This window comes from Fundulus heteroclitus, chromosome 7 (genome assembly GCF_011125445.2).
Source record: "Fundulus heteroclitus isolate FHET01 chromosome 7, MU-UCD_Fhet_4.1, whole genome shotgun sequence".
NCBI classification, from domain to species: Eukaryota; Metazoa; Chordata; class Actinopteri; order Cyprinodontiformes; family Fundulidae; genus Fundulus; species Fundulus heteroclitus.
In genome coordinates, this window is record NC_046367.1 from 33201557 (window position 1) to 33226787 (window position 25231).

Consider the following 25231-nt stretch of genomic DNA (forward strand, 5'->3'; position numbering starts at 1 on the left):
CATTTTTAAGAGCAATAGCATGGTGGAACTATATGAAAAAAATTCTATGATATCTAAAAACATTGGTGCAATAACCTGATCTAGCTACTTGTCTTTAGGTATAAACCAGAAAATCAATACTCTCAGGTTAGCGTTACCATAAGCAGTCAAAGGAAAAGATCTGGATAGGGTTGCGGACTATTGTGGCTTTCCGTGCTTTTAAAGCCGATGCTGTTTGCTTACTATAGAACTCAAATGTAGAGCACAGTTTGTACATTTCTTAAAATCCTAGTGTCCTATTTTTCTGAACTGCACAGTTTGGTTTTTTTTTCTTACATTGTGCGTTTGGCTTATTGCACAATCTCGTATCTGTGTGCTTTCATTTGCCCAGTGAGGGACAGTATAGGATGTTCCTATTCTAATACTTTCAGCATGTGTGTAAAACTATTTGGCTTCATCTCTGAACTGTTAGCTTTTTGCAGGCAGCTTAGTTTGCATTTAGTTTGGTTTTCTTCAAACTAATTCTGTTTAAGTTGGTAGTTAAGTTCAACTTAACGCTGTTGAACAATGCAAACGTAAATAAGTCACAAGTTCCTAATTATGAGATCTTAATTCATTAGTTGATGGCATTTCAATGTTAACTTCCTAAAAATTAAGTTTTTACAGTTTGCTTTTTGATGAGAAAGAGTTAGCACTAGCTGGTTGGATTTCACATTTTCTTTTTATCGGGCTAATTATTAATGAATAATGTAAGTTATTTTATTTTAAAAGGTTATTGATTGCATTGATTACTAGATCTCTTGAGCTAGTAATTAAGTCTTTACATTTGAAATTGGGGAAACATCTAGAAATATCTCCGTGCTTCCTTCATGTGACAGGGGTCATTAAATGGGAAAGTTAGGAATACTTCCTTCAGATTAAGTTTCAGATCAAGACTGATTAGTTTACAGACATTTATGTAGTTTATATGAGTGTAGCAGTTAATCCAGGAACCCAAGTAAAACCATCTCAGTGGGACATAGTATGTCCCCCACATAGGTTTTTCATTGGTATAAGACGAACATAATAAACATGGAGATATGTAGATAAAGAAGATAACATTAGAGATTACCTTTTACTGTAAATGTGTTCCGACATATATTTTGTGGGGGGGAAAATAGAGGATTTGTTCTTCATTAAATGTCCACCGTTGACAAATAATTTTTGCAGAATCATAAATGAGGTTTTTTAAGTTTATTTGTTTTGCTTGTGAGCTTTCAATGGAGAGAAGCGGTCCTGAAAGGTTAAGCATATGTTTTTGCAACATAAACCTTATGCGAGGCTATGTGCACAAAGGGACAAAAAACATGTCGTGTTTTACCTCCTACTTTGCTGTTAATGTATTCTATGTTGTGTCTTCTAATCAATTTATGCATGGCACTCCCTGAGATCTAGGTAATGGATTGAATTAAGTGCATATGAGAATAATTATCAGACGGGCCTTTTTCAAGATCTACTACTTTTTATAAGATATTAATTGTGGTTTATGATGCACTGTTAGTCATATTTGAAATAAAATCTGTGTTATACATCATTCACAATAGCTTTAAATTTGGCTCATTTGCCTTATCTGTTTCATTTGGCGAATTCTAACCCTCTGCACAAAGAAGATTGCCATTACAGGTTCATTGCCATTACAGTTTTTGAAATATACCAATGGCAGAATTGGAGCTAAAACATCCTGAGACTTAAGGAAGTCCATTGATACTAAAAACAATGATGTATGATCACTGGGAAAGATCGAAGACATTAATCCAAAGTCAAACTGTTTTTTACCACAAGGTCCATTGCGTCTCATTGTCAGATGATTGGCAGTTCTGACTATGATGCTGATGATTTTGTGATAGTACTTTGTCTTAGTTGTAAAATATGGCTATATTGTGCCGCCTTCACTCGAAGACATCTCCGCTTCAAACTGTTTGTGCTCATTCAGTTGTGCTGCACCCTTCACTTCCCAAAGAAATGAGTAGGCAGCTGCTTCTCACTTAATTTTCCATCCCTCTACTTTCTTTTAAAGCCGCCTGTTTTCTCTTTCTTAAGGAAAAAGTAACTTTCCCCTGCTTGGTGCTCCTTCTGCCTCGTCGGATCACTCGAGTCGTGAATTCGTTGAGCTGGTCCAGGTTTGGTCTAGAAAACCATTTTGTATACTTTCAAAGGCAGGTAGCGGACATCAATGAACATCCATCATTAATGTTAATGCAACTGAGCTCTCCACTGCTCCATTAAGCCTGGGTAAATTTTATTATGACAGTAATTAATTACAGATTCGAGGGGCCCTCCCTGCAGTGGACCCTGGGCAATATGCCGGGTTCTTTTGGTCAACTGAAAGATCCCCTAGAGACATGTGTTGGTATAGATACATGTGTCGTTGCATCTCCTTCTAGACAGCAACCCCGCGTGCAAAAAGTAATTGAGCAAAGATTGATAGAAAATAAACTGTGAACAATTCAAGCTGTTTACAGGCTTTAAAGCCACACTATGGCATGAGGTAAGCTGGCTTTTACAAGCTTTTGCAGCAGCTTTTTTATTGCAAATGCAACTCTCAATAGACTATTCAGGATTTTATAGATACAGCATTTCAGCTGCGACTTACGCTGCTGCCCTTATAATTCAGCACCTTTCTACGAACATGACTCATGCGGGGTACTTTGTGTTTTTTTTCAGTTTTAATTTCGGAGCAAAAATCTATTCGAATCAAATCTTCTGGGGTCCTTTAGAGATGCCGTCGTCTAATCTTGTTTGGCTTTTTTTCCCAGACTTTTCTTGGCGGCAGCAGCTTTCTGTTTGTCGCTGTCTCTTTCTCAATCTCCCAGCGCCGATATAAATACCTTTTAACTCTCATGCACAGGAGGACCAGCTTGTGCACGGTTACATATCTTCAGTAACAGTGTGCTCTGAAAATGTGGCAGTCTTTGTCATTGTTCCTTTAGGGTAGGAGACTACGTGTTTATCAAGCATCTCAGTGCTTGTTTTGTAGTACCTTAGATATTGCTGAAAGTGTGCTTTGTTTTGCTGTATCTCTACTTTTTTGCTTGTGTTTCAGGATAAAGTAGTAAGCGGTGTAGCGTTAGGCTTCGCTTCTGGTGTCTAGAGATGTGTTTTTATTAGGAAGGATGTGATAAAATTTCATTACGTGGCAATGTGTTTTTGAGAGTGTATGGTTTAATTGCCTCTGAGATGTGTTAATGATGCCCCAGTTCCTTTTGCCTTCTGGTTCATGTCAACTGTTTCTCTCCATTTCCCCTAACTTTTCCACCTCTTTGTCAAACTAACACGTTTTGCTGTGAGCTTGTTAGTGCAACCGCAAATCTACACCTTTGTGTTTGAGTGTGTGGTTTTAACTGTACTGCAAAAATGAAAGGCAAATTGTTGACGGTTTTCGTAAGGACTCTTTAAGTTTTCACTTCTTGCTGAACACATGACGTAAGGTGGGGATATGAAAGTGCTGCTGCACAATCTTGAAAAGTCTGGGATTTAATTAAAGACTGTCCAGCTCTTGTTGAGTTTGGAGAAATATTTGAATATCAGTACTCTATCCAACTATCCAATATGTAGCTATCCGTCCAACCATCCACCCATAATATGTGATCAGCCACAGCAAAAGTTAGGAACAAGTGGGCAGAGCACAAACTGAGAATGTGAAGAACCTTCCATTTCTGAAAAATTGTGATTTGTGTTTTATGCTTGTTGAAGTTATGAAGAAAGTCAGTGTGAAGAAGATGAACCGAGCTGTATGCAAAGTAATTCAAATCAACAGCTTTTGTTAAGAGCCCCCTGGCTGGGGCTGACTCTAAAGAAACGTTGAGGCCTGTTTTCTCACTAATCTTCTTTGCAGAGTGTCGACATTCAAATGGTCATATCTTCTTCAATTCTTTGTTGATTTCTACAAGTGTGACATCATTGGAAAGCTTAGATTCCACCCTTTCAGAATCTGTAAATAACTCAAAACGGCCCCTGGGAGACTTGTTGCTGGTTTCTTGTGGCCGGTCACATCTGTTTATTTTTCTATTAGTCTGACCATTCATTCATTACTAACTCACCTACTTCTCAATCAACAGTTGTCCATACATTCATCGCCTGTCCATCTGTCCATCCATTGTTCTGTCCATCCATTTGTTCAACAAGTTAAATAAAATCAATAAGTTTGTCTATCCATCCTACATCTTTCCACAGTTGTCCATTTCTTTATCCATCCATCTCTGTTTTTGCCTCATTTGTTCATCTTTTCATCCATAAATCCTTACGACTTGGGATTTTGACATGAAAAAATATGTGGTAACCCTATTAACATCTTTAACTTTGTTGCAGAAACTTAACCAACGTGCATTATTATCTATATGCAGAGATGCTCGTAGTTGATCTTGTTACTGCATAAAATGTCTAGATGGTGGTTGCAATCAGTAAACCCCATGTGCATTTAAATATAATCCAAAGAAAAATGTATTGTGCAATAAGTAACTCCCTTCAACATCGTTAGGAACGGTTATACCTCTTAAAAGAGAAAGTCAGGGTCATTATTTTTGCCTTTCTCTATACTTAGGCATTTCACAGGCTGACATTTTAGTGGTGTTAACAGAGAAGTAAAACAAGGGGCAAGTGCAGATTTGTGTGTTTTCCTGCTTGTTAAAAAGGTGTCTAAAGCAATGTATTAATGCTCCACTTGTGACAAAAGGGGTTGCTATTTGGTACCAGAATGCCACAGAAATTTTTTTTTTTTTTAATTCAAGGTTTGTCGATGGTGCAGCCCATATTAGTCAAGGGTAGTTTGTCTCTTAGCAGCTGAACTGACATTTTCCTCATCCAACATATGTCATTGTTTACTTGGTTCTCTTTTTAAAAAAATTTCTGTTTTCCAGGTGTCAGTGGTACTTCAAGGCCAAGATGACCTCAGAGGACAAACGAAGGACCGACTATCAGAACGGACATGGTAAATCAATTCGCCTGCCTCATACCTCGTACTTTTTACTTTCATTTTGGATGGTAAATCTCTTGGTGAGATGCTATGAAAGGACATCTGCCTGGTAAGGATTTTTGCTTTCTGCCGCTGCTGCCTGCCAGTAAACAGGAAGCAAAAGAGCTAAGAGACATCCAGTGAGTCATATTTAGTAGCTAGCCACCTGCTCTTTTCTTTGCATTCAATATCCATGGAGCATGGAGCATGGATCACATCCCATGTGGATCGGTTCCTGTCCACAGCCAGTTAAGCTAGAGTATGATAGAGTTCACAATGAGATTTTCTAGAACTTGTCCAAGGGGGAAGTGTCTTTTTCATGAAATGCTGCAGAAAATGTTTCATTGCCAAGTTTTATGTTACTACTTTCTCTTTGATTCCCAATTTTTTATTTCAACATAAAACACATGCACAGAAGCAAGAGTGCCTGTGAAAAGTATTCATACTTCTTAAACTTTATTACAAAGTAGCTCATATTTGTTAAGGGGGAAGGAAAAGTGTCATACAAATTTTTGTTCATCCACCTTTACTGAAATATTCTAAACTAAAATCCAACTGGCTTTAGAGATCGAGGAAAAACCCAAGGAATACATGGGACAGGTCAGGGATAACGTTCTGGGGAAGTTTGAGTCTGATTTAGGTTAGAAAACAATCTCCCAGGCTCTGGAAATTTCACAGAACATTGTTTCGAGGAAAATCAGCCAGTTAAAAAATGTTTGCCCAGCAGCTTTTAGTAGCAATGAGTACAACTTAATGGTAGTCTCCCTAAACAGACAGGCCAGGCATTTAGTGATTCAGACTTGAGGCCCATGGCTACTCTGGAGGACCTGCAGAGTTACACAGCACAGGTGGGAGAACAGGACAACTGCTACGTTTCCTGCACGCAAACACAAAACCTGGCCTTTACGGCTGAGTGGCAGGAAGACAGACATTGTAGAACTAAACACCTAGGATGCCCTGTTTGAAGTAGTAGACACATCAAAGGCGTGGAGGAAGGGTCTCTGGAGAGATGAGACAAAAATTTAACTATTTTTGCCTGCCTCCTGATGTAGGCAAAAATAGTTACATTTTTGGGCATCTTTGGTATCTCCAGTCCCTGAGAGTGCGGGTTTTAGATCTTTTCCTGTTTGAACACAGATGACTAAAAGTGATTATCAGCAGGCTCCAGCAGAACTAGGTGGAAGGCTGAGGAGATAGGTAAAGCTGCTTGATTCAGGGGTGCTGTTCCAGAAACAAATCTAAAACACGCAGGACACTACCACCATGATGAAACGTGACACACGGATCAAGATATTTACCTGAAAAATAAGATTTACAGATGGTTTCCATCGAGCCTGACCGAGCTTCAGCTCGTTTGCAAAAAAGAATGGACAAAATTTCATTAGCTGTGCAAAGCTGGTCGTGACATACTCCACAAAGTGATTCTACTAAGTATTCAATCAAGGGACCAAATACAATTACAACAATTTGAAATGCTAAAATGTCGATACTTTGAAATGTATGTATCATTTTCCTTTCCACAATGTTGTATGATGCAGCTAAGTCCTTCTGTGAGCCTGGTTTTATTTTCTTTATTTTATTTTTATTTATTTTTTGTGTGTCCTGTCTGGTAATGTAGCAATAACTATTGTTGTATTAATGCCAAAATGAGCCCAACAGATTTTACTTTCACAAGTGGAGCCTTACTGCTTTCACCATAGTGCTCCACTTGATTTATATCTGCAAGAAGCTTTATTAGAATTTATGCTGGGACTATTTCATGTTCAATAGACCCAAAAACGGGAAGGTAGAAGAGGGAAAAAAGGAGAGAAACAGATGAGAAAAAATGTTAAAAGGGAGAAAAAGAGGAGAGGAAAGGAAGAGCGCAATATAACATCCTTGGAGTCTGCTTCTACACCTGCAAAGAGAGATATAAAAAGAACAGCAAAACCAACCAATAAAGTATTACAGGTACAAAAATCCAACGCCGTGATACCATCACTGAAGAACATACAGTATTATTTAATATGAAATGCATAAAGTGTTAAATATAACAATAGGGGTTATCTGTAAGGGAATCTGTATGACAGAGTAAAATAAATCACACATGGATCACTACAGTTATTTACGGCCTTCTCTTGATCTCTACCATGAAATCCAAATAAAGAAGAACATCAATGTCTGTGGTGGTAAACAGAATGTGAAAAGTTTTAGGGGTAGGTATACTTTTGCGGTTTATTATATACAGTGTGTTCGAAAGTGAAAAGGACAAAATTGCTGCAACGTGAGGGAAGTAAAAACACAAGGTTAAAGAAACAATGAAAAGGGCAACTGGGTTGAAAGTCAGTGAAGTACAAAGAGGAAGGGGAAATATTTAAAGATTTGATGTCAGAGAGCAAGGAACGTCTGAAAACGGCAAGAAATGTTCCACGTGTTTTGATTTTTAAGAGTAAAACACATCCTTTATAAGTTATCATTTCCATCCCCTGTGTCTAGCCTTGGTGAGCGTGACATTGATGCAGGCGCTCTGAGAGGAGCACCGGAGCTTTACCCGTGTTGCTTCGTGCACTCGCCTGTTGTTTTTGGTTTGCTGATACTGTATTGATCCCAAAAGGAGAACAACTCCTTTCAAGCCCCCCCCCCCCCCCCCCTACTCTCCTCTGGGAGGTCAGGGTCAAAGCCAGAACAGATGCAGCAGCCAGTAAAACATTTACCTGGTTGCTCAAGGACACTTCAGCAGGGCGGCTGGTTGATTGAAAGAGAGACAAAAACTTGTGCCAAGTTAAACGAGTGGCTCAGCGCTCAGGGTGCTGCCTTGCTGCTTTTCAGCAATAAAGACCCGTGCTCTGAAGGGGGGAAGATATCGAACGGTGTACTGTAGCACGAGCCCCCACTGCTCGTGATCAATAGCAATGGTTAAATCTGTCTCTTTTCTATCTCAAACGTTTGTCTCAAGTATGACTAAATCATTATTTCTGATGGCACGTTGCATACTACGATCTTAGAGTTGATGACGGCAGATTTGGATATTGAAAACTCACTCTGGTACTTTTTTTTTTTTTTTTCTTTTCCCAACAGTCCCTTTTCCAGGAATCAAAACATATGTGGACCCCGACACGTACGAGGATCCCACACAGGCCATCCATGAATTCACCAAAGAAATTGACCCGTCCAGGATCCGCATTGAGAGGGTGATCGGAGCAGGTACAAGCACACACCCACACGCGCGCGTCACCCTCATCCCGGCGGTGTGTTTCTGAAAAGCGCTGTCTACGTGGGCAGGAAAGGGCCGTATCGCATCTGCTGGTGCAACAAAAGCTTTAAACGTTTCTATGAATTATGTCCCACGAGCCTCCTTCTATTCCAATGTATGCATGACAGAAGTTGTCTTTCACTATCTCCCAGGGCTTCACAGTCATTTTCACACCACACACTGATGGGGTATTAGCACTTTAATGGATTTAAAAAACAAAAAAAAAAGGTGTTATAATTCATTTAAACCATTTCTATGCTTGTAAGAAAACGCATGGGATGAAGTTTAACTAATCAGAGCGGTTATGATGGAGGAGATTAGATGGGAACTGCAACACTGCCCCCTGGTGGCAGGCTCTGCTCGCAGCTCACGGTGTGGATTTTGTTGATAAGACTCATGCTTTGTTCCTCTGCCATCTTTGAGTAAGCGTGTGGAGCTCGGCTCTTCATAGCTTGACAGAAGCAGGAGCGGCTGAATTAGGTTTGGGCGGGTCCACCTCCAGGAAAGTTTTTAAAAGGGTCGGTCAAATCAAGGCCCCAGATGCTCTTGAGGTGGCAAGCTAAAAGTTGCATTTCTTTATTTATTTATAAAGCTCATTTCATTTAACCTCATTTGCATCTGTGTATGTTACAATTAAGATATACATGGATTTAGCACAGTACGTTTAAAGTAAATGGATCAATAGTTACATTTTTTAAAAGAAAAACATTTAAAAGAGTAAAAAGTCTCAACCAGTTATATTCAACCACAGCAGCATGTTATTTTTAACATTCATAGACCTGGGTATTATGTGCTCATTTTCTTCTGGAGTATAAAGATGAAAAGGGACGTAGATAATCAAATAAAAACCCAATAAATAAAGAAATTTTGCAGCTGATTGAAGTCTCTCAATCAGCTGTAAAACGTATACTCTCCTAAATTTATATTCATAGAAAACATTGAAAGAGAGCTTCAAAGGCAAGGCAAGGCAAGGCAAGGCAAATTTATTTATATAGCACAATTCAGTACAAAGACAATGCAAAGTGCTTTACATGATTAAAATATAGCAAAATAAAACAGAATAAAAGCAAGTAGGAATAAAATATAGATAGAAAATAGAACAAAAAAGTGGTGATTCAGTTAACTAGGACAGTTGAAGGCAATTTTAAACAAATGTGTTTTTAATCTTGATTTAAAAGAACTCAGGCTTTCCGCACTTTTACAGTTTTCTGGAAGTTTGTTCCAGATAATTGGAGCATAGAAACTAAATGCTGCTTCTCCATGTTTGGTTCTGGTTCTAGGTATGCAGAGCAGGCTGGAGCCAGAAGACCTGAGTGGTCTGGAGGGTTTATACGCTGATAACAAGTCTGTGATGTATTTAGGAGCTAAGCCATTTAAGGATTTATAGACTAACAGAAGTATTTTAAAGTCTATTCTCTGAGATACAGGGAGCCAGTGTAAGGACTTTAGAACTGGTGTTATGTGCTCTACTTTCTTAGTCTTAGTGAGGACGCGGGCAGCAGCGTTCTGGATCAGCTGCAGCTGTCTGATCCACTTTTTAGGCAGACCTGTGAAAACACCGTTGCAGTAATCAATTCTACTAAAAATAAACGCATGGATTAGTTTTTCCAGATCCTGCTGAGACATCAGTCCTTTAATCCTAGAAATGTTCTTCAGGTGATAGAAAGCCGACCTTGTAACTGTCTTTAGATGCTTTTGGAGGTTCAGGTCTGAGTCCATCACTACTCCCAGATTTCGGGCCTGATTAGTGGTTTTTAGCTGAAGCGACTGAAGCTGTGTGCTAACTTTTGATCTTTCCTCTATTGGTCCAAATATTATTACTTCAGTTTTGTTTTTATTCAATTGGAGAAAATTTTGGCACATCCATGCATTGATTTCTTCTAGGCATTTACTCAGTGCCTGAATTGGTTCATAGTCACCTGGTGACATAGTGATGTAGAGCTGTGTGTCGTCTGCATAGTTATGGTAGCTGATGTTGTTATTTTTTATTATCTGAGCTAGAGGGAGCATGTAGATATTGAAAAGGAGGGGACCCAGAATGGACCCTTGGGGAACCCCAAATGTCACCACAAAGCCCTTTGTGGTGGCGCTGGATTTAGATTAAAGTCAAGTTCAAGCAAATAATTCAGTGTAATAAGCTTTGAAATGCTCGACATGAGTGTGAGTGTGTGTGTGTTTTACAGGTGAATTTGGCGAAGTGTGCAGCGGCCGCTTGAGAACGCCGGGCAAAAAGGAGATTGCGGTGGCAATAAAGACGCTGAAAGGAGGTTATGTAGAACGCCAACGGCGGGACTTCCTGCGCGAGGCGTCCATCATGGGCCAGTTTGATCACCCCAACATCATCAGGCTGGAAGGAGTGGTCACAAAAAGTAAGTTCATGAACTAATGGTCTCCACCAGAGAAACCAGCATTTTATATCGTCCCACTCTTTGTCACCGCGTCAGTATTTTAAAGAGCAGCTGAGGGCCTTTTATGCAACTAATTCAACTGTGTGTATTCCTAATTGAATACTGTGTTTTGCAACGGATCCATACACTTCTATCTTTTTCACATTTTGCTGCATTATAACCACACACTACCATCTTTGCGCATCTAAAAACTAAATGTCAGTAAGAATAGAGGAAGATAACATCCACCCATCATCTACTATGTGCATGGTGGGTTCATTCCCACCATGCACATAGAGAACAGTCAAACTCTTACTGGAAAGTCCTAACCATGCTGAAGGTAGTGAACTTTAATTTTGATGTCTTAACTGACATTGGAAGTTGATAGATGTCTGGCAGGTTGCCTATTGTGGATTTAGATCTGTTCTTGTACTGAGCCACCTTAACACTCAATATGATTTGCTCTAAACCAATCCATTGTAGCTCTGGCTGTTTGTCAGGGGTCATCGTCCTGCAGGAAGGTGAACCTCTGTCCCAATCTCAACTGATTTAAGGCCTCCGACAAGTTTTTGTCAAGCATTTCTCTGTATTCAATTCAGTCCATCTTCCCATCGGCTCTGACCAGCTTCTTTGCCGCAGCTGAAGTAAAGCCTTCCCACAGCACGATGTGGCAACCACCATGTTTGACCAGGAGCATGATGCTATACGCTGTTGGTTTTCCACCACAAATAGACCTCAGGATGCAAGTAAACATTTTAATGTTAGGTTTTATTTCAACAAAGCATTTTCTTCCAATTTTTTTTTTTTATTTAGATTTAAAAGGTGTTATTAATCCTAATGAAAATCTATTTATGCAATTGGGTCCTTCTGTTAAAAATAAATAAGTTAGAAGTTTAAAAAAATAACATAGCCGGTAATCAATAAGCAAAATCAACACAGTGACTTAACCAGCTTCCTGTCTGTGCGGAAGCAAAGCATCCCCACAGTGAGGAAGACGTTTTCAGGGCAATGGTTGTTCTTGCATGGTGGCGTTTAATTAGCCCCTCCTCCTGCTGCTCCCTAACCAATCAAAATGTGGAATTAGAGGTGCTGTTCACCTGGGACAGGCTGCCAGTCCATCACAGGGATACATGCATGCATAAAAGAAATAAGAAACTTCATAGCAGCTTAAGGATAAATAGTTTTTTTATATATATATCTTTACACCCCCCTGGCTCATATGACCTTTCACAGGTTAAGGATGATTTGCGATGTATAATGACATACACAACTTTCTGGTTTTGAGATGACAAAATGTTAAATATATTTACAAGTTATCTTCCAAGGCCCTGTTCTGAGATAAATCTGCCAGCATTACATGAGCGGTTCAAGGGCTTAAAGTAATAAATATTTCAGAGTAAAACAATAACTGTCTGTTTGTTCAGCACATAAAAAGTAAAAATCACTTTGATTCCTTCCCCACATTTATGGCCTTTTCCAAACTGGAACAAAACAGAACGATTCATTAAAATGTCTTTTCATCAAAAAAGCATTTGTCTGGGTGAAAATCAATGGTGGGTTTGTTTCTTACTTTGACGGATTTGCCTTTCTGTACACCCGAGTATCTGATATGCACGGCTGTGTACGATTTTTTGCTCCCATGTGTGGGTTTTTGAGAAGAAATCTATCGGATTCTGAAAAGATGAACGAGAAAAGAGTGAGAAAAGTCGAAAAAAGGGAGTGAGAACTTGTTAACGAGCTTTGTTTTACGGGGCTTACCAGGCACAACATATGGTTGTATTTACAGGGGGTGTATAAACTGAGACATCACTGTGAATATAAATGTGTCCCCTGAAGGGTCCCAGCCTCTCTCTGCATGCAGATAGAGGACAATCTCCCGCTCTGACCCTGCTGATAAAGACTCCGCTGATAAAGGCTTTAAAAGGAGAAGATGGCCAATATTTAATTAGGGCTGCTTATTGCTGATGGTTCAACAATAGATTTCAATGGGGTTTTGATTATCTATTATCTTGAATAAGACGGAGTCAGGGTGGGGTGGGGGGTGAGGGGGGTGAGGGGGGGTAGGGGGGCTTCCATACAACATTATAATGATCTCATCTGAGTCTTACAGTAAAAGGCTTAAATGTGATTTTGGTCTGCGCGGCCTGAAGGCTGAGGCTTTAATATTTAACAACTTTGATTTGCTTCCTCTATCTGTTTTGTGCTATGTCTGTTTTCATTTTAAAAACCTAAAACCTTTGTCAAGTCCTTGGATCAGTGCTGAATGCCTTCAAAAGGCCACTGAGTTGCCAAAGATTATAAACATTACAGATGGTGCATATGTGCTGGTAATGCTGGGTCAGCGCAGCATGAAAAAGTCGCTTGGTAAGTATTCATACCCCTTGAAGGGTTTTCTTTTTTTTACATTTTGTCACATTCAAACCACAGTCTACAATTAATTTTATTGGGATTTTATGTCACACACCATCACAAGGAAATAAATTGTGAAGAGCAAAGAAAACGATCCAACTGTTTATTTCTTTCTGACTAGCGTATTGTCTGCTTTGTGAAACCATTGTTTACTGGAAATACAGCTGCAAGTATTTTAGAGTATGTCTCTATATTCTTAGTGAGAACAAATTACACTAAAGTGACCTCTCTTTGCTACTGTAATTAAGGGACTTCTGATAGCATTTGTTCGGCCTGGATTTTATTTTATTATTTAGGGTTGTCAGAGTAAAGGGGGCTGAATATCAGTGCAAAACACCCAGATTTTTAAGCATTTTGAAATCAATTAATCATATTCCCTCTACTTCAAAAGTATGCATGACGTTGTGTCGGCCTATCACATTATATCTCAATAAAATACAGTGATGTCTGTGGTTGTAAAGTGACAAAATGCAGAGAAGTTTAAGGGGTTTGAATACTTTTCAATGATTTAAGGAGAAGAGGCTTTATGTTTCACAGTAATATGAAACAATGTTTGCCCCTCCACAAATTTATTCTGTTGTAGCCTTTTTGTCCTGCATGTATGTTTAAGGAAAAGCGAGTTAATTTATATAACAATTCAACATGCTTTACAGCAAATTAATGGAAGGTAGAAAGGAAAAAAACAAAGCGTTGCATAAAAGAGAAATTTGTTAGAATACAGAAATTAAAGACATGAAGAAACTTAAAAAGTTAAAGATTTTCAGAGAAGTTTTATTAAAATTCAATTCAATTCAATTCAATTTTATTTATATAGCGCCAAATCATGAAACATGTCATCTCAAGGCACTTTACAAAGTCAAGTTCAATCATATTATACAGATTGGGTCAGATTATACAGATTGGTCAAAAATTTCCTATATAAGGAAACCGGTTGATTGCATCAAAGTCCCGACAAGCAGCATTCACTCCTGGGGAACCGTAGAGCCACAGGGAGAGTCGTCTGCATTGTACATGGCTTTGCTGCAATCCCTCATACTGAGCAAGCATGAAGCGACAGTGGGAAGAAAAACCACCCATTAACGGGGAAAAAAACCTCCGGCAGAACCGGGCTCAGTATGAACGGTCATCTGCCTCGACCGACTGGGGTTACAGAAGACAGAACAGAGACACAACAAGAGAAACAAAAAAGCACAGAAGCACACATTGATCTAGTAATCTGTTCTACATTAGATGGTAGTAGCGGGTGAGCCGTCCTCTCTGGATGATGTCACAGTTAACAGAACGCCAGACCAGGTGTACCTACTATGAAGAGAAAAGAGAGAGAACAGAAAGTTAAAGCAGAAATGACAACACATAATGCATAATTGAAGAACAGTAGAACTCAATATAGTGAGAAAATTAGATCCTGATATACTCCAGTAACCTAAGCCTATAGCAGTAAAACTATAAAGGTAGCTGAGAGTAACATGAGTCACTAGTTATAATTCTTGTCAAAAAGAAAAGTTTTAAGCCTAGTCTTAAAAGTAGATAGGGTGTCTGCCTCACGGACCAAAACTGGGAGTTGGTTCCACAGGAGAGGAGCCTGATAGCTAAAGGATCTGCCTCCCATTCTACTTTTAGAGACTCTAGGAACCACCAGCAGACCTGCAGTCTGAGAGCGAAGTGCTCTGTTAGGAACATACGGGGTAATCAGAGCTCTGATATATGATGGAGCTTGATTATTAAGGGCTTTATACGTTAGAAGAAGAATTTTAAATTCTATTCTTGATTTAACAGGAAGCCAATGAAGGGAAGCTAAAATTGGAGAAATATGATCCCTCTTGTTGATTTTCATCAGAACTCTTGCTGCAGCATTTTGGATCAGCTGAAGGCTTTGAACTGCATTTTGTGGACTTCCTGATAGTAAAGAATTACAATAGTCCAGCCTTGAAGTAACAAATGCATGGACCAGTTTTTCAGCATCACTCCTGGACAGAAAAGGAAAATAACTTGTAAAAGGCAGTTTTGTTATAAACATTTCATTCATTAATGAAAAACTGCTGATCAAGAGAACGTAGGCCCATATAACAAAGAAATGATCCCCTAAATTTTTAGTAACTGGTTGTGCAACACTTGCTATCAAACATTTGTAGTAATGATCATTGTTGCTGAATTTTGGCGCTGCCTTCTTTTTTTTTGTCACCTAATCATATTGAGGATTTTTGGACAGCCTTTTTAGGTCATGTGACGTAATCCTGGTCTGATTTAAGTCCTGATTCTGACTTGGCTGTTCTAAAAACATTTTGTATTTGTTTGTGTTTCTCGGGCCATTTTAAAGACGGACTTACTTGTATTTTCTGGTAATATTGTGGTGCTGAAAAACAGACGAATGTCGGTTTAAGTCGTCAACAGAGCATTGGTGCTTGGTTGTGTGTGACCTAAAGTGACAGACGCTTACTGGAAAGCAGGTTCTGAGCCTCGTATGATGAAGTTGTTGGCATCAACATCTATCTGGGGGACAGTGTGGACTGACCAAAAATGACTTTTTAAAGCAATCGTTGTAGTTTTGTCATATATTATCAATTTTGTAAAACATGTATTCACTTAAAGACGTGCAATGGGTTAAACAGAGAGGAGGTCCTTGTGTGAGCAACTTTGAGCTCCATTAAGTCCTCAAAGCAGAGAAGTGGTTTGTGTTCTGTCTCACATCAACGAACAAAAGAAAAGTTCATGGTTCCATTAATTTAGCAAGCCATACATGTCCTGAAGCCGCAAAGCTTCCCCAGACCATCACGCTTCCACCACCATCTTTGACTATTGGCATTATGTTCTTTTACTGAAATGCGTTGTTTGGTTTTACGCCAGATGACAGAGTGCACGCACCTTCTGGAAAGTTTTCAGAATCAAAATTTTCCAGAATCAGAAAGAACTGTGTAATGAGGTGCAGTAAACAACTATTTTAGCTGTAGGGATTTGTTCTGGTTTCAGGTGCAAACACAGTGAAAGTCCAATACAGAGGGTAAAAAAATGATCTTAAAAATATAGATTCACAGTATATAAAAGATGTCTAAGAGGAGAGGAATGGGTAACAACAGTAATTTTGTGTGTGTGTGTCTGTGTGGAGGGGGGGGGGGTCATTAAGCCTGTTTTTGTGTTTTAGTTTTATCTTTTTACACGACTAGCATTAAAGTATACAGTGTATGGGTCAGTGGGAAACGGTGAAGGAACAGCTGTGTCATAGTTATATCATTCTTTAAATTATAATTAGTATACAGCTTTTACTCTGAAACCACATTTTGATTTTGTTGTGTTTTTTTTATTATTATTGAACTTCTTTGAGTATTAACAACTTTTCTTGAAGTGTAGCCTGGGGGAGTTTACACGCTCATTTATTTAAAAAAAAAAAAAAAAAAAAACAGCAGCAACATCACGATAAATCCATCAGTGCCTTAAAGCATAGCCTCACCGCTGTCATTAAGGAGGAGGGATTTTATTTTGAAGCTTCATGACCTTCATTTGCGAGCAGAGGAGAGGCAGTTGTAAGAGCAGAGCGATTCCTAAAAGTGTCTGTGGAATTTGCACTCACGCTGCACTATGCACATCAAATCATGCAATCAAAAGCCTTTTGTGTTTGTCAGCGGGGCATCACACTGCATTTATTTTGGGTAAACTCTCCCTGTCCGCCTGTCTGCCTGGTTTGTATTTTCTTCATTCTCTATCACTTCCTCCATCTGTTGTTGTTCTTCGGAGACTAATTATGGAGACTATTGTGCTGTGACTGACTGCCATACCTGCTCTGAAATAACAGGTGACACATTAGATTGTGGTAAACAGGTGCGTTTGTTTTTGTTCGGGCGCCGCGCTGCATGACTATATATTGGTTCCAGATCTTTCTAATTAGCTCAGGAAAAGCTAAGCTTGATCGAATAATTTTCTCCCCCCTCCCCCCCTCCCCCAGCTGGATTTGTGTGACGAGACAGGATCCAGAAATTTAGGGAGTCGGTGCAGTGGTGTTGCGAGCTGAAAGCAAAATAGAGCGTGCCTCTAATGTTTCGAGCAGGTTATGATTTTTACGACAGGACAGCGCGCTTCCCAATCATCACGATTCGCCCCGCTATCTTCTTCTGACAGGTGTGTGACTTATTTAGCTTTTCAATTGTAAGGGATTACCTCATAAGACGAAATTTACAAAATACAACATTAAATTAGTCCTTTACGATGAAGATGATAACACCCTGTGCGGCCAATATATGCTGGAAGAAGCAGTAATGGATGTGTCATTGGCAGTCTGCTAGAAAAACAACACACACACACACACACACACACACACACACACACACACACACACACACACACACAAAAAGCACACGTCGCTGTTCAAAAGCCCATACTTCCACCATCTGCTTTTATAATTATGTTGTGTTTTGGAAACTGGCCCGCGTTTTGTTATGGAAAGCTGAAAAAGTGGCACGTTGACCTGTCGTTTATTTGCTCATTCTCCCGGTTCTTGCCTGCCTTTCATCAGATGACGACAAAGGTCGAGGCCAAACTCCAAAACCTGTTTGGGTAAATTTGAATGACGAGGTAACGGCTGCTGTGGGGCTTTTTAGGTTCTGCTGCAGTTGAGGAGCTTTAACATCGGTTGTGTCTTTATGTAAACGTTTTACAGTTCCTTTTTTTTTTCAATCTGTGCTCACGTTTTCCTCCTCTGCTTCTTTGGTTTGCTGAATAAAAAAACGACATGTGTGCAGAGAAATCATTGGGATGAGTCCTGATTTAATGTCGGCGTCACATTTCAGTGCTTTAACTTCCGTTTTGTGTTCTATGTTTGTCTTTATTTTTTTGAAATATATTTTAAATTATGATTTTTGATTTTATTTGAACTTTACGTGGTTTCATCTTATCAACTGTGTGTAATTGCTTGTGTGATTGTTGCTACTTCACCTCGTTTGAAAGAAATTGCCCATCAGGGACCTAATAAAGTGTAAAGTCTGCTAAAGGAGCAACCAACAATGGCAACTGACTGACAAAATGTTTATGTTGGGTTTAGTGAGTGACCACTGAAAAAAAATGCTATGCTCTAGAATAGTTTTCTTACTTTCACTGCAACACTGCAACTAAAGTCGTTTTATTTAAGACTTAGTCACTCTACCACTTGGTTGTTGAGTAATTGTGTCCCTCTGCTCTTTGCAACCATGCTTGTTCATTTAGGTTTGCAGGTATATTAATTGTACATAGCTCTCAAGGTCCTACCACAGAATTTCAATCGGGCTTATCTCTGAACTTTGACTAGACCATTGCAAAAGCTTTATTATTTCATCTATTCTGTTGTATGTTTAATAACACAGTCCAAAGCCATCTTTAACAGTCAAACAGATGATTTCACGTTTGACTAAAGAATACTTTGATACACAGAGAAGTTCATAATCATCACATTGACTTCAAGGTGCCCAGGTTCTGTGGTTGCTTGGCAAGGCTAAATTACGAGCCCTCCACGCTTTGTGGTCGTGTTTTTTGAGATAAGACCATTTTCCTGGAAGCTCTTTAAAACAACTCATATTTACTCAGTCTTTTTCTTTGATCAACTGACTTAGACTTAGACAAACTTTATTGTTATTTTGTATGCACAGAGTGCATACAAAATTAAATTTTGTTGCATACAGCTTACGACAATGTAATGAAAATTGCAATTGAAATAAAATAACATTACAATATAAAGTGCAGCAGTGATAAGAATGTAACAGTGCAGGAGAAAATAGTTTTAAAAAAAGTGTGCAGAAGAATGTTCAACCATGTTTATAGTGCAAAGATAGTGGTGCAAAAAGGCATTAATTGGAAAAGTTCAATGTTGCCAGTGCAAAATAATAACTGATAATTGACAATAATATTTGATGAAGTGCATTTCAAGAGAACCATCTGGCTTTTTACCTTCCATCGTATCTGCTATGGAAACAGCAAGTGTGCACTAAGTTTTCCTCATGACTATGTATGACTTACTTTATTGTATGCTTTACTGGGTTTCTTCAGAAGGTCTATGGTGATAGATTTCCATTTCATTGCAATGTGGCTAATAAAGTTGTTGCAAAACAGACTGCCATCCTGGGTCCCTGAGCAAGACCCTTAGCCCCAGAATGCTCCCTGAGCGCCACAGTGGCAGCTCACTGCTGCCTAAGAGATGGCTTAAATGCAGAGAACACATTTCATTGGAAGTTATGTTGCAATGACAAATAAGTATTATTATTATTATTATTAATGGCAAAAACAACTTACTTTTACCACTGATATACTATACTGAGGACTGCTTTACAACGGCAGTTAAATAAACTCTGGATTTATTTACAAAATCCGTCTTAACTAAGCCCCACCCAGACTTTGAGCTCAGATGTACTGAGGAGCAGGTATTCACTTTGATGGGTTACCCGTTGGAGCCTGTGCACATTAATGCTAAATGAATGGAGTTTGCTTCAGACAACCAATCACAATGAAGATGCAAAAGCAAACTGACAACAAGGCGGTTAAATATGCAAAATCAAAAGGTTATCAGTAAATCACAGAGACGAAAATAAAAGCGCGAATGGATCTGACACTTGTTATAGAGAACTTCATTATTTGCACTAAATAAGCCACAAAGTTAAGAGATTCAGTCGCGTAGAGGGCAATATTGCAAATCTAGACCTTATAATGTCACATTAAATGTATTATGGTTGGCCAGCGTTTTTTAAGCAGCCTTTAAAAAAGACAAGATCAATTGCATGTAGACATAAACAGACACTATATGAGGCTATTTGACAAGCATGATGCACTCAGGAGGGGATATATTTTAAAGTTCAGAGGTAAGCTACATAATAAAGAAAAATTATTAACATCAGTTATGACCTTTAAACAGTTAGAGTTTTTAGAAACTAGTTTTATAGCAGATAAAAATCATCTCTGCTGATTTATTTGCAGCTTGTTCTAGACCCAAACAGAAACATGTAAATCAAGGCAGATGAGAACAGATGCTGCTCACACACTGCTGCCTTTCTGAAAATGTATGTGATTGAGTGGCTGAGAGACATCGCTTGTACGTTATCTCTAATCTGGAAAGCTCATCTGTCGGGTACTTTTTCCAGGATGTGTGATAAACTAAAGTTTGACCATCTTTGTAAAACTGAAAATTAAAAACTTAATCTGAATGTACCTTCATAAGCCTTTAACCATACTTCATAGCAGCCCCAAGCCGAAGGTCCAAAAATGAGGTAAATACAACATGAAATTGTTGCTGTGGGTCCATCATGGTCTACTTAGAAAAAATCTATATCTTCTTGTTTAGCTTCATCTGCATACAACACATTTTGGCAGATAATTTGCTGTTATCTAATAATTATTTCTGAACACATTTTTGGTGCTAATATAAAATGTGTTTGTAGGCTAAGTTTGATCTCTGATTTTTCTCCAGTTCTTTTTCAGGTGTTGACGAGGTTGAAGCATAATACATGAAAACACATTTGTCCTGCACTGTTTTTCACTGGCTCGTGCACTCTATACTTAAAACAAAACGTGCTAGCCGTGTAAAGACTTTTACACAGGAAATGAAAGTAATATAAGTATCATTACAGTCATATATTATTCGTTTAGACTTAAACATGTCCTAATTTCAGTGTGATTTCTCTTCTGCAGTTGTGTGAACGCTAATGTGAACACAGATAACTGTCTGATTCACCGCTATTCTCATCATTATCCGTTGTTTTCTTAAATTTTTCCCTTCACATTACCCAAACGGTTATAGAAATAATTAATTTGAAATCTTACTTCTCTATTGGAAAAACTTAACACCAAATTGTTTCTACTTATGCTCACATACCTGTTACTGCCTGCTGGAAACCGATTTATCTTAAATGTAGTTTCCTTAAGTTCAGGAAATTCTGATCATATTTTTACACCAATAGCTCAGAAATCCTTTTTTTTTTTTTTTTTTTTTTTCAAATATGCTAAATGAAGCTAAAATAATTAAATTTTCTGTGTCTTCACATCTCAATATACCGTATGTTTGCACTGAGAATTATGTGTGTCGTGTACTCCGGGCACAAGAGGCCTTTACATGAATGCGCTTCTAGTTTAGACATTACAGTCAGGCAGTCTTGTAGACAGCTCAGGGGTCCAATCAGGTAGTGAGATAGTGTACTATAATGCTGCTAACATTCATTGTGCGGAGCGTTTTCTTTGCTTACCAAAGTCGTACTTACAAATTTTAACAGATTTTGGAGCGCATGGTACCACTTAAAATCAGTCAGTAAGCACAACGGTGATCATATATAAGGCGCACCATCAACTTTTGAGAACATTTTGAAGCATTTTAAGTGCACCTTATAGTCCGAAAAAATACGGTCCTAGATTTCTTTTTTTAAAGTATTGAAAAATGACTTGAAATAAATGTGTGAAATCATTTCGGAGGAAAACTGGTCAATTTATTTTTACCAACTAAACGATCTGGACATTCATCATCCAGTAATAAAGGAGTTATTAACACCATTGGGATGCTCTGTTCAAAACAGCCCTTTTTGCGCTTGTTCTTAACTGTTTTGTATCACATATGAACTAAGTACTGATCAGATGTTGCAGGCTGAATATTTTAAAAGGAAAAGCGTATTTGCTCGATGTACCAAGGGTTTGTGCGTCGCTGTCCCAGATTGGCAGCTGTGCTAAACACATAGACACAATTAATTTTCCCCTCTAAGGACTCCTTGATTGCAGTATTTGCCAGTGGGATATTTGTTCATGAATGTTATAGCCTACTGTGCCACATACATGACTGCAAATCTTGTTAACCAGATGACTGTTCAGATGTCTTTGCAGCGAACATCGTACTTATGCTCTGACATATTATCTGTCGTTCGCCACTCTGTCCTCTGCAGCTGCCTTATAGTTAATGGCAACGGGAAGTTTAAAAACGCAAAGAAAACCCCCATTCCACTGGATAACGAGGACGTGGTGTGCTTGTGTTTGCAGGCAGGCCTGTGATGATCGTGGTGGAGTACATGGAGAATGGATCACTGGACTCCTTCCTTAGAGTGAGTGTTCAACATGTTAACGCCGTTATGATTATGTCCTCATGAGTATCGCCTAAGGCATAAATATATTTTAGTACCAGGGGCCTATCTTTGTGCCAACATCATGGTAATACCCTGCATGCAGAAAACCTTTATGACTTATGAATAATGGAATATATTTGTTGGGGCATATTGTCATGTCTTTTTTATTGCTGACATAATTCTGAGCAAACCGCTTTCTTACACTGTATTCTCTGTTGGTCTAATAACTGCCTTGAAAAACGACCCGTGCCCACTGATCTTATTTTTTACATTTTGTCACAGTGCAACCACAAGCTTTGATGTACCTTGTTACAATTTCAGGTCATATCTCAACACAGAGTAGTGCATAATTGTGGAGTGAAAGAAAATTCCTAATTTCTTTACAAATGGAAATATTAAATGTGTGACATGGATTTGTTCCAGCCCCTTTAGTCTGACACATTTAAATAAAATAAGGTGTACCCAGGGCCGGATTATCCATAAGGGCCAGTGGACCAGTGCCCAGGGGCACCAACCATGGGGGGGGGCACCACATGACACATGCTTTAAAAATATATTTTTCATAAATTGTTATATTATTTACTTGAAATTGTTGAAAGACCATGCATTATTCGTTTTGTGAACACTGATGTCACAATAATAATAAATGATAAATAAATCAATATTTTTTTGATTTCAACATTTAAAATGAGATATTTGAATATTGCTCACTGCTCATATGCCTACATGTAGTTGTGTAAGTTAGTAAATAATAAATTACATTACAGAAATCCCCTTGATTATGTCTGATGTTTTTGACCGGAGGACAGCACGGGTAAGGGGGGGAGTGGGGGGGGGGGGGGCTTTGGGGTATAGTGCCCAGGGGCACCACATTGTCTTAATACGGGCCTGGGTGTACCCTTCAGAGATCGGCCAAATGGAGTCCAGGTGTTTGTAATTTAACTTCAGAATATATTCATGTGTTTAATTGAGGCCTTTGAGGTTTGATGGAGGACATTAGTGAACAAAAACAGACTAAGGAACACACTAGAAAGGCTAGGTATAATGTTGTGTAGCGCTTTAAAGCAAGGGTTAGAATGTTATAAGCTTTCGACATCTCATAGAGTGCCGTTAAATCCGTCATCCATAGGTTTTTACACAACAGCAAATTTACCAAGACATGGATGGATGACAGTCATCCAAGGGAGCAGATAATTAATCAGGAAAGCAGCCAAGAAGCCCTTGACGTCTCTGGAGGAGCAGCAGAAACACACAGCTCAGGTGTTGGAATCTGTTGACACCGCTGTTGTGAGAGAGAAAAAAAGCCAGAGTTGCGTGCATTTTTCACAAGCCCTGGTAATGGCAACATTATGCTTTAGGACTTCCTTTCTTTAGCAGAGACAGAAATATGTTTTATGGAAACATAAATCAAAAGACAAATACATGCTGCAGTTTTAGACTTTTCGTTTGCACGATATTTGAAAACCATTTATCATTTTTCTTCCACTTCACGATTATGCATTACTTTGTGTGAGTCTATCACATAAAACCCCAGTAAAATATGTGAAGCTTTGGTTGCAATGTTGCACGACATGACAAAAAGTTCATTAGAGCTTGTAGACGTAAAGTAACAAAATGTGCAAACTTCCAGGGGAATCTCTGGCCCTTTAAACGCTCAGTGTATGCTGTTTTCTCTGGCAGCAACATGACGGTCACTTCACAGTCATCCAGCTGGTCGGCATGCTGCGTGGCATCGCCTCAGGCATGAAGTATCTGTCAGACATGGGCTACGTTCACAGAGACCTGGCAGCCCGGAACATCCTGGTCAACAGCAATCTAGTGTGCAAAGTTTCCGACTTCGGCCTGTCCCGAGTGCTGGAGGACGACCCGGAGGCTGCTTACACCACAACGGTAATCTTAACACTCCGAAACAGACAGCAGAAGTTCATGCTTTATGGCATCTAACATCTTAAATTAAGTAGTGATTCAGTGAAGGAGTGAAAATGACTCTTTTAATGCTGCTTAAACGGATTTATAAGAAATGGGTAGCACAAGTAAATGGCATCTTATAAGTTCAAAGGAGTACCCTTTTTAGTTGAATTACAGTTTTTAAATAAAAAATGTATGTCTTTATTTCTACTAGCAAACAGCAACACTAATTATCTCTGAAAATGAAAATAAAAAGCTTCAGCAGGGGATTTTGCTCTCCGTAACATGAATTTGATCATTTCACCTTAAAGGTACAGTGGAAGATCTTTTTCGGCTTTGAGTTCTGGGGGGATCACCTTATCTATTGCTTGTCCTGCATACCAATCATTGTGACACGCTCACGTGACACCAATGTGTGTGCACGCTTCTTGTTAGTTTCCGATTGCTTCTAGTGTTTATGTATCCGGTTAGCTTAGCGGTTAGCTTCGGTGTTAGCCGTTCATTATAGCTCCGCTGCTCTGACCGTATACCTTGAAAATGACAGAGATGCAAGAAACAAACTGTGTAAAAGTTTATGACTAGAAGAGGAAGACCTCAATAGAAAGAAATAAGACCAGAGTGGATTTGGGAAATTATTTCACGCGATCCCCCTGAGGAGCGGAAGAACAAGGTAAGACAGTCTTCCACCTTAGCAGTTATTGAGAAAGGCACTTAGGCGTTTCTAACCTACATATCTGGAAAAATCATCCACTCTCCCTTAAGAAAATTGAAAGCACTGTCTAAATGCATCTGGTATTTATTTTTGTTTTTCCTTGTTTGTAAATCTATTTATTTAGCTGAATTCATATCTACAATAGTTTCATGACAACATGAATGGGAATATGTAGTGTATTTTAAATCAAATAAGCTTCTTAACTTTTAAAAATTAGTTTTGTACTTAAATTATAATGTAATATGATAAAATATAACTAGAAACGATGCAATGTGATGTAATAAAATACAAACTAATTCATAGCACAATGCGACGCATTGCAATACAATACAATGCAGTGCAACACAATGCAAGCATTTGATGTAATGCAGAACAAAACAGTACATTTCAGTCCAATATAATTTCATGCAATACAACGTAATACAATACCAGGCAATACAGTATCACGTAACACAATGTAAGGCATTGCAATTTGATACAGTTAAAGATGCGTATAATGATCTTTAAATTATTCTTGTTTCCAAGTAACAGCTTTGATACCTTATCACTTTTAGTCTTAAACGA

At 38.7% G+C, this 25231-nt stretch overlaps 1 protein-coding gene and 1 long non-coding RNA gene across 2 annotated transcripts in view; both read left to right on the forward strand.

The window, feature by feature from the left end:
- The window catches only part of epha6 (eph receptor A6), a 184092-nt gene that overhangs the window by 150189 nt on the left and 8672 nt on the right, over positions 1 to 25231 (forward strand). Inside the window, exons 7-11 of the mRNA XM_036139516.1 lie at positions 4875 to 4945; positions 8027 to 8152; positions 10385 to 10570; positions 21965 to 22026; positions 23728 to 23937. Of these exons, the coding sequence (XP_035995409.1) occupies positions 4875 to 4945; positions 8027 to 8152; positions 10385 to 10570; positions 21965 to 22026; positions 23728 to 23937 (655 nt within the window). The remainder of the gene's footprint in view (positions 1 to 4874; positions 4946 to 8026; positions 8153 to 10384; positions 10571 to 21964; positions 22027 to 23727; positions 23938 to 25231) is intronic.
- On the forward strand, positions 8159 to 8895 carry LOC118563745. The gene is made up of 2 exons (XR_004931407.1): positions 8159 to 8631; positions 8753 to 8895. It is a non-coding gene; the product is annotated as an uncharacterized LOC118563745 (long non-coding RNA).